At 36.8% G+C, this 14,254-nt stretch overlaps 2 protein-coding genes across 2 annotated transcripts; both read right to left on the bottom strand.

Annotated features, from left to right (window-relative positions):
• Nucleotides 1-6,993: 6,993 nt before the first annotated feature.
• On the bottom strand, nucleotides 6,994-9,213 carry LOC113324939. The gene is made up of 6 exons (XM_026573211.1): nucleotides 9,089-9,213; nucleotides 8,041-8,207; nucleotides 7,755-7,938; nucleotides 7,553-7,645; nucleotides 7,357-7,466; nucleotides 6,994-7,048 (listed from the first exon to the last, which is right to left on the bottom strand). The coding sequence occupies exons 3-6, from the start codon at nucleotides 7,869-7,871 to the stop codon at nucleotides 6,994-6,996; spliced, it is 375 nt and encodes a 124-aa protein (XP_026428996.1). The 5' UTR covers nucleotides 7,872-7,938; nucleotides 8,041-8,207; nucleotides 9,089-9,213.
• Nucleotides 8,631-9,242, bottom strand: LOC113324940 (MADS-box transcription factor 51-like). Its single transcript, XM_026573212.1, has one exon. It carries the CDS (start codon nucleotides 9,240-9,242, stop codon nucleotides 8,631-8,633), a length of 612 nt encoding a protein of 203 aa, XP_026428997.1.
• Between the last annotated feature and the right edge of the window lie 5,012 nt (nucleotides 9,243-14,254).

The raw sequence follows: 14,254 nt of genomic DNA on the forward strand, positions 1-14,254 counted from the left end.
CCTAGGGTGTAAAACACCAGTTTTCGAGCCAATTTCGCCGCAAGAGCTTATTTTTCCAAAAACATCTACAAAGATATAAAATAACACAATAAGTATTTAATCGAGTCTAACAATACAGAACATTGAGAACAAAATAGACACATAAATGCGTCTATCAAATACCCCCAAACTTATTATTTGCTAGTCCTCAAGCAAAATTCATTTTTGAAAAGTGACCGAGTTAATCTCGGGTGGGTTTATCAGAGGTGTACCCACAAAAAACCATTTACTCCAAAACCTAGATATCTACGCAGAAACTTGGAAGGCACTAAAGAATCTCCTTGGTTGGCATACAAACATTGACTATAGGAGGAAGTACCCTGATGCGAAATTCCAAAATTCATATATAAGTGACAGAGCTCTACTCAGATAGTTTCACTATGGACATCATAACCGGAGTCAAAACTAATCAGATAGATAAATAATGAGATGGATATAGAAAAACATAGATGTTTTTGATGTTTACTAGGTGAACGGTGTTTCCCATATCTGTCTGAAGGCCACTACTAGGATGAACCTATCCTAATGGACTGAGATACCGGTCTGACTAATATCAACACACTGGCATATACAAGGGAACAAGTGATTGACTACATAGAACAATTTTTTTTTTTTGATTAACGACATGAATAGATCTTTTTGGATCCAAGCGCATGCTTCTTGTCAGCAGATTACATGATAGTTCCCACGGGTCCTGCATTCCACGCTTGCTTAGACGACGGAGACAGGGAGAACACACACATATTGCTATCCAAGTGTTAATGTTTATTCCGATTGGTCTAATTGGTATGGTCTTTTTTTTTCTTTTTTTTTTCCACTAAAGAATCTCAATCACTCTATTCCACCCTAGTAGTGGTAACAACTTGAATCGTGGGCCCCACCTACTCTCTTAGAGAAACATAGTTTAAAAACAAAAAAAAATAAGAATAGAAGTGAAAAGTACTCAACGAGATATGGTGAAACTATCATGTTATTACTAACACCTGAGCTCTGTGCTTTTATGAATAGACTCTTTCGATGTTTCCATCTAATCAGATTGGTTCCTCAACTCCTATAACCAAGATGTTCCCATCCACTTAGATTTGTTAGTGCCAACCTTAATAAGCATAAATTTCTAGGCTCTGGAGTTTATTTATTTATTCTGTAACTGAAAAGTTTCTCACATACCCCCAAACTTAAATCTAACATTGTCCTCAATGTTCTAAAGATAAAATTAAAAGCATGAACAAGGAGAGAAATTGTTACTATTTGAAGCAAAAGAGTTAAGGAAAGATATTACCGTGTTGCATGAGATTGGGTTACCTCCCAAGAAACGCTAAGTTTAAAGTCTTCAGCCAGACATCGGAAGGAATTAGTCATCTCATAGAATCAAAAAGTAACAGTTGAAATAATTGTAGGTCTTCAAAACCAAAAAGAGCTGACCAAAGGAAACTACACTAACCCAAGAAAGTGAACAAGGATAGCATGCCCTTATCTAGTTTCCTAATTAAGATATTTATATCTAATTGTGGTTCAGTTTCAGGTTCTATGAAAGGGTCTAAATAAAATATTTTCATTGGTTGCGTTTCTTCATAGTTGGGATCCGAATCATTAGGTCCTAGAGTCTGGAAAAACTCAAATAAGAACTTAGAAGCACAAAACAAACCTAAATAATTGAGGATCCTCTAAGTCAATCAGGTTTGACTTACATAACTGACCACAATGAGAGTAGTGGTCATTCTTAAGAAAATGTGTCGATTCTATCAACCTAAAGTACTTAGGCTTAGTCTCAGAACTTAATAAGTGACACATATGAAATTTATACGTTCCCACAATTGGAAGCAAACTATTTGCTGGTAAGACAAATTTAATCTTGGTATTATTGCCTGGGAAAACCACATCAACCAGAGGATGGGTTTCTAATGACTGAACTTCTTCCTGGACATCATTAGGTTCGGGAAAACGAGTATGAGGTAATCTTGTAAAATGGTCGAGGCAGAGATATCAAGTCCAAAATGAGGGATCTTCGTAAGAGCTAAAGGTATGGCACAAGGAGAATGATAATCACCCCAAAACTTAGATTTTTGGGTATCTCTAGATAGACTAGCTACAATTTCCTTAATTTCTAGATCATTGGAATCCTGAAAATAGTCAATTGCTCCTTCGAGGTTATACTCAAGCGACGCATCCTTACTCATATTTAATAGCTCTACGAGTTCATTTTATTCGTTTAAGACTATTGTTTCTAAGTCGCTAGACTCTAAAACAACATTTTCGGAATAAACCCGTTCCTCTAAAGCATTATCGGCTTCGTAATCAAAAGGAAAAACTACATCATCTAAAACGGTGGTATCCCTAATCAAATCCTCGGCCTTTTGAATAGGTGAATAATCATAAAAATTATTTGGATTTGAACTAGAATCATTGTAAAGCTCAATTGGATTAATAGATTCCTGATCACTATGCCTACACATTTCAGATTCTTCATTACTACTATCCTCATCATAATAGTACGAAGATGATTGAACCTTATCTAAATAAGTAGTGTCTTTTATTCTAACCTCGTCCTCTAAATTAGGCAAATATTCACTATTGATATCAAGGGTAGAATTAGAAACACTATTTTGGAAATTTAGATCATTTCGAGCAGCATTAGCTAACTGTTCATTTTCTGCCTCTAGACGTGCCTGAATTTCACTGAGCATAACACTTATACGTTCACTACTCTCGTTTATCATCTCAGAATATCGTGTACACTCTTCTTTTAAACTATTCATTGAAACTAAACGTTTATACGTCCTTTTAATCCGTTGTTGGGTCTCTTCTAGAGAAGGAACAGATTCAGAAATATCATAATCAGGACTAGTTTTCAAGTAATTTTCCAAAAACGCGTAACTAGTACTATAATGTTCCTGATTTTCTTGCTCGTAAGTCCAATTCGCGTGTGGATAGTAATTGGGATCACTATGGTATGAACCATAACCTTGAAAAGGATGGCGTTCCCAACCACTATTCCCAACATGGTCATAAAAAGGATGATGTCCATATTCAAATTCAGGTCGATAATCATTGTATTTGCTTCTATCATACCAGTTCGACATTCTTAATTGAAAGGGAATTCTACACAATCACAAACAAGGCTGACTCGACCAAATCAAACCTATAGAATCTAGCAAACAAAAAGCATGATGGCTCCACTTAGATTGTTTTCTAGACCAGCTTCTATTCCTTCGAAAAGGAATTCGTTACAATTTGAACACACCCCTCTGGAATCAATCCGAGCTAATGTAAGTTGAATCGAGGAGAGGGAAGCTCAGTGGAGATTTGATACCCAAGGCCTCACCGCTATCACATGGCGGCGCAGTCACGCATTCAACTTACAGAAACCATCAAGAACTTTGAAGTATGCTTAAAAGAGTAACCAATATTTTTCGGAAGATTTTCCTACCAAGCTCGTTACCCTATCGGTCTCGTTCTAATCATATTTTAAGCTTGGGTTCGCGTTAGGTTTCGTTTACCTAAGGCGGGCAAGAAGGGAACGGTGATGAAATCCGAACCCTTATCTTATATGGCCAAGTCTTTCCCTTTACTAGGAAATTAAAGCAGCCGGTTCAGTCCTCAACATATAATCACCTTAAGGCAGACAGTAAACCTGCTGACAGGAGATTCGCGGGTGTTTAGAAGTTTACCTCCCGTACCAGACGGGCGAAGAACCGTTGTAGTCGACTCGGGCCACTGACTCCGGTGTCAGTGTGCGAACCCGAGGGGCCGAGACGATATTGTAATCGTCGTCCTTCCCTGCAAACAGTTTATGTTTAATTTTTTTTTTATATAACCCTTTCGTAGGGTTTAAAATTAAAATAAATTGTCCAAAATCCAGTCCAATGAAAAGAAATACAAAAAATAATAATAATAATTACAATAAAAATAAAATGGAAAGTCTCTTTTAAAAAAAAAATAATAATAATTCTCTTTTTTTTTTCTTTCTTTTTTTCTTTTTTTTTTTGCTTTGTCTTTTTTCCTTCTCTTTTAGCTTTAAGCTTTGATTCCAAGGTCTTTAGTATCCAACTTCAAACTTGTAATACAAAGACACAACCAAAAATACGTAAAAAGAACAAATGGAATAACAAAAAATAATAAAAACCTAAAAATTCTACCTAAGCCCAAATCCTCGTCGGCGGCGCCAAAATTTGATGTATTTTCAAATGGTTGTAGTGATAGTGGTAAAACGATTCGTTTCAGACTTGTGAAGGAAATGAAATTTTAGATTTAATAAAATTATATATACAAAAATATTAACAAGATGAAGAGAGTTACTGGCACTCGGGATTCCACCAATTCTCACATTCATGCAGTTCAATATTTAATTCCGGACAATTAAAGCTCATAAAATAACAAACATCGAGTCTAAATCTTTGCCAAGGTAGATTTTATAAAGAATTATATGTAAATCAAAAGCATGACGCATCAAAAGTACCTAAGACTAAGCATGCGACATCAAACGAATTCACAAATAATCAAGAAAAATAATAAATCAATTATAATAGTGCAAATAGTCATAAAGAAATTAAATAGAATTACCACATGGGTGAAAAACAGCTTCCTCCGTCGTCCCAGTGATGGGTTCTAGCTCCGCATATTGAAAACACGCTCAAAATTCATTTTTATTGCTCAAAGGGTGTTTACAAGGATGAGAATGGTGATGAAATAATAAAACAGTGAATGTGCGACCCACAGAAAGCGTCCAAAATAAACGACACAGAAGAAGTGCCAGTGAGTCTGTTTCACTGTTGATAAACGACTATTCCTGCGAGTCTGTTCTTCGTGTTCTTGGTGTTCTTCATCATCAGCAGCAGCAGAAACAGAGTTTCATCAACTCTTGATTTCTCGCTCCTGAGCTCTCCTATCGACCCCAAACTCTCGACACCCCTTCTACTCAACCCCAGCAACCTAATTATAGCCAACAGACCCATCGAATCTCGCTCATTCACTCCATATAATTCTTTTTAACTCGGCAGTAAAGAAAATATTTCTGGGAATATTTTCTTTCCTGTTTCATCTTCTCACGCGTTTTCAAGCCTCCAAATTACCATATTTAACTCCTTCACGCTCCAACAAGCTGTGAGGGTCTTCCATGCACGCACAAAACACGTTGAATCTCCTCCAAATCACATGAAACCCGTGATATACACGAACTGCCATGTTTTCAACCCGTGAATTGTTTAGCATATTCTAGCCAATTCTGGTCGAACCAAACGCCCACAGTGTGTTTAATAGGCCATATCACAACTATCTACCAAAAATCAGCCATTGAATCTCCCTAGAACACGTTCAACAATTCGATCAAAAATCTGCAGAAGTGTTCTCCATTCTCCCGCCAAATTTTTTTTTTTTGAATTTGCGAAGAAGGTCGCCCCTTATACAGTGGTCGGCCCCTTATCCGTTGCTGGAGTCCGAATAACACATGTCCCTTGGGGTGCCTTTAGTAATTTTTCTGGGGTGTTTCCAACACTTTTTCTGGGTTCCTCCGGTGCATTTATGGGGTGTCTTTAGTACTCTATCCTAGAGTGTAAAACACCACTTTTCGAGCCAATTTCGCCGCAAGAGCTTATTTTTCCAAAAACATTTACAAAAATGTAAAATAACACAATAAGTATTTAATCGAGTCTAACAATACAGAACATTGAGAACAAAATAGACACATAAATGCGTCTATCAGTCAGGAGGTTTTTTCTTGGAAAGGTCACAAATTGAGTCTGTTATTAGCAGCTCAGTTAAGATCTAGAATATGGTTGGACTTTGCAGCTAAGTTTTCGTATATCAAGATATGGTAGGTTTTGGTAGTGACATTGGGACTAAAGTCTTTACTACCGAACACTTTTGGGTCTCAGATGCATCTTCTATGAAGTGATAAACATAAACCAAGCAATCCCGAGTACCCAAGTTCTTCTCCTCCTCTAGAATCTGTAAGAATGAAAACTGGAGAAAATAGACGAATAAGGTCAGATGTTGGACTTCACTAGATTGCACAATATTTTAGAAGATAATCCAACAATAAACGGATCACTGTTGATCAAAAAACCTAAGGAATACGAACGTCTGCTTACTGTACTTTTGCTTGGAAGACTAATTCGGTGAATGACAGTCTGCAAACATATCATTCAGAGTTAATTAGAATTACAGACTGAGCATGATTCGGAGTAAATTACCAATGTGGAATATGCTTACATCTTTTTTTGCATGATGAAAAGAAACATTCAGAGTTTTTAAACCTTCTAACAGTGGTGGAGGGATGTCCAAGACTTCGAAATACAAAATATCAGATTTTTGTCGGAAAACCCTTCAAGGAAGTATCAGCGACGCATTCAAATGTAATAGTTAAGTTGACAAGATCGAGCAAGCCTTAGAAAGCTAGGTTCAGAGTGATGAATTACCTGATTGTGGTGAATCAACATCTCAGACAAGTGGTCAAAACCATGGTACTTAATGGCTGGAGCTATGGGTTGCTGCGAGCAACAGCGGTGAGGAGTAAGTTTGATTTTGGTTGGGTCATCCAAACCAAGATGCCGAGCAACTCTTTCCGTGACATTATCAAAAGTTATTACCTTATACATTTAAAAAAGAAGAAGAGACACATAAGTTACTGCAAGAAAGAAACAAAAAATTCAAAAAATAAGACAGCAACAGACATTTGGAACATGATAGTAGTTACAGCTCTAGAGAGAAATCATCTTCCTTCAGTTTCTCCAGATAATTCAAGCATACAACCTAACACAGCAGAATAAACAATGTTTTCAATTATTGCATATCAATGTGCTCAAGCTTCTTCAACTGGGTTTATTTTCCTTCTCATAGTATAGTTGGCCAAATTCCTACCATCTACATTTAAACATTATCAGAAAGTGTGAGTCACATATACCCAATGATTCAGAACATAATCTAGAAAAGAATGAACATCTGGATAACGGCATTGTGTCATAGTATCGACTGGAAGGGGTTTCTGGAAACAAATAATGTCTCCATCGTCAAGCTAAAAGATGTAGATAAAAAAGGCACTATAAGCCAAAATAGAAACAAAAATTAACAGTGAGAAAAAAAAGAATATTTTTTTTTTTGCAGAAGTTAATGATGTCATTAAGGATAGTGTGGAATGTGAATTCCTTGTATATGTGCTCACATGTAACTGTGGGCTCAAACTTTATTTCCTACCATCAAAAGATGAGGTCTTATCAGATGCTTGCATCAATAAATAACTAAAACTTGCATTTCTGGCTAGAGTACAGAACAAAAAACTAAGCAGACAAACACGAGTCACAGAAATATCAAAGAAGAACAAACCTCAAAAAGTTAAATCTCTTCATCTGGAGAGAATCCAGCCATCTCATTAAGCTTTCTAAGAATTTCATAGGCTTGCCACTTCCCTTCACAAAACGTGTCCCCACATATACCTTATAAATAATAGAAGTGTTTCAAACTCAAACAGCGTTTGAATCTTATCTGATAAAAAAATGGCAACTCAAACCTCAATTCCTACCGCGGTGCCGGTTGTTCTTTTTGCGGATCGTACAGTTTGAAGAAGAGGTATATCTTCTTGTGTTCTGTCAGGTGGAGGAATAGGATATAATTCCTGTAGAGTTGTACATAAGTCAGAACACTGAACAAGACAAGAACCATAATCATTAAACTAATTTCCATATCTAAATTCCAAAACTAATCAGGTGGAGGGTTTTGTATGCCTTGGCAAGAGGATCGGCGAAGTAGGTCTCAACAATAACATTAAGACCGGATAGAGTAGATTTTAGCTGAGAGTAGGCATCAGTGAATGCATTCAACTCCCCACTATCAAGATGCATCACTAGTTTGGGTTCATCAAACTGAATCCATGAAGCACCAGCTGCCTTCAATTCAGCAATAACTTCCCTCTTGGATTCACAATTCACATAACCAATTAGATAAGAATCATAAGATGCACAAGGAAGTATAGAAATGCATGATGCTCTGTAGCAGGTAAGTTTTCCTTACTTGTAGACTGGAAGAATGCTTCCAAGAAAGGAGAGGTTTCCTTACTTGTAGGGAAGAATGCTTCCAAGAAGGGAGAGGCAAGAGAAGGATTTCTCAGCATCCTTAGCCGGTTTTAATAGCAACAAGATTGCAGGGCCAACAAGGACTAGGACTGTGTCAATTCCGAGCTGTACATTAAAGCAACAAAACAGTTACTCATAATGGTTGTTGAAACAAGATTTTTTAGCAAAAACTTGAAGTTCCTGTTCTCATGTTGCTACAAATTACACATGCATTATTAACCAGATTCAATATCAAAGAATAAACAGTGCAGTTTATCAAGTACTAACAACAATAGAACTTTGTATAAACAAAACCAACAACCAAATACTAAATCTGAATGCAACAAAATTGAAGTTCCTGTTCATATGTTGCCACAAACTACACATGCAACAAAGAATAAGTACATGGATTCTCACTTATACTAATAACAAAAAAACTTGGTACCAACAAAATAAACATAAACAACAACTAGATACTAGAGTTTGTTCAATAACTTTAATTCCCATCCAACTCCTTCAAAAATTCAGTTCAGATTGACCTCTAAATCATCAACAGACAGGCAACCAACTCTCATCATAATCTAAACCCTCAAATAACATTCCCGAATCATCAATAGAAGGCAACCAATTCGGAGCATCATCATAGGCATCTGATAATAACTTTTCCAAATCATCCTCCAACAGAGAAGAATCCTCCTCCATCTCTCCAACAGTACAAGTACTAGTAGTAGTAGAGGTAGCAATTGGTTCTGCTGCTGCTAGCAACTCTTGCTTTCTCTGTGCAACCTTCTCTTTCACATCAAGTAATTGATTCCTTACAGCCGTCAACTTTTCAATACTATCAATTTCTTCTGGGTTTAGGTTATTCCACCAAAACCCATCATCAGAAACCCTAGTTCTCTCATCATCAGCAACTTTTACTTCTTTAAAATTAATGGTATTTTTTAACCTATAATTTAAATCATTCCAAGAAATAGAAGAAGAAGAAGAAAAAGTGTAGGGGTTACCACCAGGAGAGATTACTAACAGAGAAATGTCAGCACCGGTAAGACGGCACAAATCAGCGGCTTTATTGAATAGGCCGTGGCGTCTCTTAGTGAAGCACACATTTCTTTTCTGCCTATCTTCAATCTTCTTCATCTCAATCCTTCTCTTACCCATAACTACAATCGAGATTAAGCCCAAAATTGAAGATTTGATGGTAGGGATGATAGTGCAACCGCAGAGATGTTGTTGTTGATACAGGAAAGGAGAGTCTAATCTTTATAGAAACAGAGCGGGAAAGATTTGATGATACTGTAACTGCAGAGATGATGATACAAGAATGGAAACTCTAGTGAATGAAGTTTTATAGAAGGAGATGATGATGCAGGAATGGAAAGTCTAGTTTATAGAAACAGAGCGGGAATAATAACGCGTTTTCTTTTTTGTTGTTTGCTTGGGCGTATCCGCAGAAACATTAGTGGAGGGCCGAAAAAAATAAGAAAGGGTCGTCAAATAGCAATCTTCCGAACTCATTGTCCTACTACTTTTGTTAATTGCTAAATATGTTGTTGATTTAAGTAGTGCTAATGACGGTGATTAACTAATTAAGATTGGCGATTGAATTAGGGTTGTGGTGCTAGTCTATGAGCGAGGCTCATGAGGAACCAGCCAAGAGGACCGAAGCAGATAGAGGTTGATTATGTCGCAAGTGGGACAAACTAACTCTACCTTTCATGTCAAATTATGAAACATTGCGCCATCGGGACTTGAACCTGGGATCTCCTGGAGTGCATGAAGCCTTTGATTATCGGGGATGACCAGCTGAGTTAGGTACTCGTTTCCTATCAAGAATACCTCTGATTTAACTCTCATTACAATTTTGTTGCTTTTAATCGTGTAAAGTGCGTACAAAATTTGATTTTTTTTTCGGAATTGCATATCATAAAATTCAAATCGTAACACCAGTATACGGCTGGGAAAACATGACCACCCAGCTGTCAACAAAAAAGTCTACGGCTAGGAAAGAACTCTCGGTCATAAGTATGATATATAGCTGAAAAATGAAAATATTCTAGGTGTAAATATGAGTCACTGCTGGAAAATGTAAACTTATCGGGTATGATTTGCCATTCTGGAGGTGTTTTTATTCATATCGATGTTAGCTTAGATGCTGACGTTTAGTAATGGTTAATTCAGTTTTATCGTCTTTAACTTATACCCGTTGTGGAGGTGTTTTTATTTTTCACATTGATTTCAGCTATTAATATCGGGTCTGTTAGAGCATTGCTTGGTTGAACCCACCAAGCGTTGGTATGTCAAGTTTGGTTGTCATATTTTAGTGAACCAAAACTCAATTAAGAGTCGCTTGATTATGTACTAGAGTCAACTTCGTATAGGTTAAACTAGAAAGTTATTAGGGTTATGATACATACAAGTATTACTCAAAGACTTGAAGAATATGAAGAAGTAAAGAGCTACATCGACGACATCATCCTTTCTCTTGAGGTTAGTAATAATTGTAAATACCAAGTATGATGCATCAAAGGTCGTAAAACTAAGCATACTCCATCAAAATAGATCACAATCACTCAAATAAAAATCATATTCAATAATAGTTCAAGGAAAATAATCATATAATTATTGCAAATAAAAAGATAAAATAGAATATACCACTTTTTGTTGGAAAAATAGCTTCCTCTATCGCCTCAACAATGGGGTTTAGCTTCTCATATTAATCATGATCTCAAAATATGTGTTTGTTGATCAAAAGATGATTAAAAGAGTGAAAAGTAATAACACAGACTATTTGCAACAGTGTATTGGTGTTGCAAAACAGCTGTTACAATGGAACTGTTACAGACAAATTGTTACTTTATCGCTGATTTTAAGACCCTAAAATAAGACCGCCCTGAACAGCTTAATGTTCTTCAGCTGTTAAAAACCGACACTGTTCTGCGACTGTTTACCGAGCGTCAATGTTCTTCGCGTTCTTCTTCTTCAGCAGCAGCAGCAACAGCAGAAACAGAGTTTGGTAAAGCTCTGGTTTCTTCTTCTCTGGCTCTCCTTAGGTTCCCAAACTCACGAAACCTCTTCTATATGACCCAAGACATCTATTTATATCAAAATACCGATTAAATCTCTCCGAAATCTTCCAAAATCTCTTTCTTTCTCTTCACGGCCAAGTTGCAGCAATTTCTTGTTTTAGGATTTTTACGCGTTTCTGAGCTTTCCTTTTTATTCTAAACTCTTCCTTAGATAGATACAAATCTTTGGGAAGGTTTACAGCGTTTTAATCTCTCTAAAATTCCCTAAAACAGGTCATACACGTGACTTTCCATATTTTCTGTTGTGAGAAAAATTTGTCGATTGAGCCCAGTCTAATCGATTTAAACACCCATATCAGATTCCTAGACCCATAAGGAGTCTATCCTATGAAAATCAGAGGTTTAATTGACCTCAAACTCCTCCAAATCACGATTGCCAAAACTGTTCTTTAACTGCACTTTTTTCCCGCCAAAATCCTGGTTTTTGAATGTTGAAGATGGTTGCCCCTTATCCAGAGTAGGGGTGCGATTAGCAACTGCCTGGAAATGGGATGCCCTTTAGTAATTAGGTTACCCCTTATCCAAAGTGAGAGTCCGAATAGCAAATGTCCTCCGGGTGCTTTCCGATAATTTTTCGAGCCAATTTTTTCCAAAAATGTTTATTAGCCAAAAATACCTACAAATAAATAAAACACCATAGTAAGTACAAAAATGAGTCCTAACAAGGTCCCGGGATTTTTCTGCGTATGTGGTTACCTCGTTAACAAAATCTTGTTGTCTTTTACTTTTCTATTTTCGCAATTATAATTATTTTATTATAATTAGAAGTAAAATACACAAACGTTAATTCCTAATTACTTGATAGAAATCCTATAGAGTTTGGTTATGTCCGAACCTATTATCAAGTAATCACACTTTGATTGTTGTATTGTCTCGATCTCATATCCATAGACGATCACACAAAGTGTGAATACCGATTCGTTGTATTGTCTCAACTTTGTCCATAGACAATCACCTTCGGAAAAAGGACTTATAGGTGGAAGAGTTTTAGATTGAGGTATATTTGGGTACCCTCGTATTTTCAGGGTCCCTTAGGGATGGTACACATAAGATATTAACCATTTCACACCAATTGGCAATGCTCCCTGGTGCGATGTTATTGTACCATGTATATGTTTTGCCTATTCGAGACTTCGAATTTTTTTGAAGGCGAAGGACATGATTGTATTCATGCTCTCCCAGTAATTTCAGAGATCGTGAAACGTGTTCTCGAGCATCGCCAGTTTCATCGCCAAGCCTGAACGTTCAAAGGGTGTATTCCTTGAGAAGGGGGACTGAAAAAGCGGGGGTCTAACAACACCACCCAATATTTCGCTTAACAATCTGTATGAACAAACTCGAATATACTTTTAAGAGAATCAACAAGACGCAATCAATTAAAAGTATATCGACAAGTTTATATCTCTCTTCTTGATTTGATTTAATCAAGCAGGAACTGCGAGTTCTAATCAAATACAAGGAATAACTTGGATGGTACCAAAGACCAATATCCAAGGATCAATCAATATCAATCAACAACCGAAGGTCGGATTTCCAATTGATTGATTCAAACGCACAACCTGTATTATTTCAATTATATAAACAAATATAATGCAGAAATAGAAATAACACAGACACCAGAAATTTTGTTAACGAGGAAACCACAAATGCAGAAAAACTCCGGGACCTAGTCCAGATTGAACATACACTATATTAAGCCGCTACAGACACTAGCCTACTCCAAGCTAACTTCAGACGAAGATAAAATACTACATACCTCAGCAGTCTTCTGAGCAAGTTTAAGCTTCCTTGCCAATCGATTTGCTCTTCGTTGAAGTTTGTTGGCGTGCCTCACTTGATGTTTGTACTTGTAACATCTTGATAGTTCATGACCCTTCTGAGAAAAAAAAATGAGCACGTTAAATTTGGATAATATTCAGGCATCTGTGGTGTGAAAGCAGCCAGACACATAAAAGATCCTGAAACATTACAAACAGAGTTTCCAAAGGATGGGTCAATTGATTCTTCCAACTTGATTGGATTCTCTTCTTCACCGAAACCATCAAAGTTGATATATGTATTGCTACAATTATCAAAATCAATGTTTTCACATAGAAGACCAACACTTGATTTCCTATCTTCATCAGAATCATAGATCTCAGATATCTCATCAAGTGTTACAGCAAGACCTTTGTTCCAGTGTATTTTCTACGATTTAGGCACTCGTTTCCAAAATGACAGAAACCTTTACACTTAAATCACTGTGGCATATCCTCGTCATTAGCCTCGTCAGCATCCCTGTTTTTAGAAGGAACGCGATGGTGAGGTTTATCTGATGACCTAGGTTTGTCTCTTGAAAACTGTTTACTTCTCTTCAATAGAAGATCCCTAAACTGTCTTGTGATCAAGGAGACTGATTTATCAAGATCTTCATCCGAAAAATCACCCTCAGACTGATCATCCTCAGAGACATAAACACTTTTACTTTTATCAAGTAACTTAGTGTTCTTCTGTGCTTTAAAGGCAACATCCTTTCCGATTTTGGATGTATGCTCATGATCAAAGATCTTTAGCTTTCCAAACAATGTATTTATAGAAAGATTATCAAGGTTATTTCCCTCAACGATGGCATGCTTCTTAGACTCGTATCTAGATGGCAGCGATCTGAGAATTTTCATCACAATGTTCTTTTCAGGAATAGTCTTATCCAATGCAAAAGATGCATTAACAATTTCAGTCACTCTGTGATGAAACTCATCAAATGTATCTTCATCTGCCATATGAAGGTTCTCCCAATCGGAATTAAGGTTTTGAAGCCTAGCTTCCTCTTCACTGGAGTTACCTTCAAATACGGTTTCTAAGATATCTCAAGCATCTTTAGACCTAGTGCAATTTGACACATGGTGCTGAAGATTTGGGGTAATGGCATGTATGATGGCATTCAAATCGTCAGAATTTTGGTTTGCAGCAAGTATCTCGGCAGGACTATATTCACCAATATTCTTGGGAACGTTTACATCTCCAACTTTCACAACGGGAGCATCATATCCATTAACAACATATACCCATGATTGAAACTCACGCGCTTGAAGAAAAGCTCACATA

The sequence above is a fragment of the Papaver somniferum genome, chromosome 11, assembly GCF_003573695.1.
Source record: "Papaver somniferum cultivar HN1 chromosome 11, ASM357369v1, whole genome shotgun sequence".
Taxonomy (NCBI): Eukaryota; Viridiplantae; Streptophyta; class Magnoliopsida; order Ranunculales; family Papaveraceae; genus Papaver; species Papaver somniferum.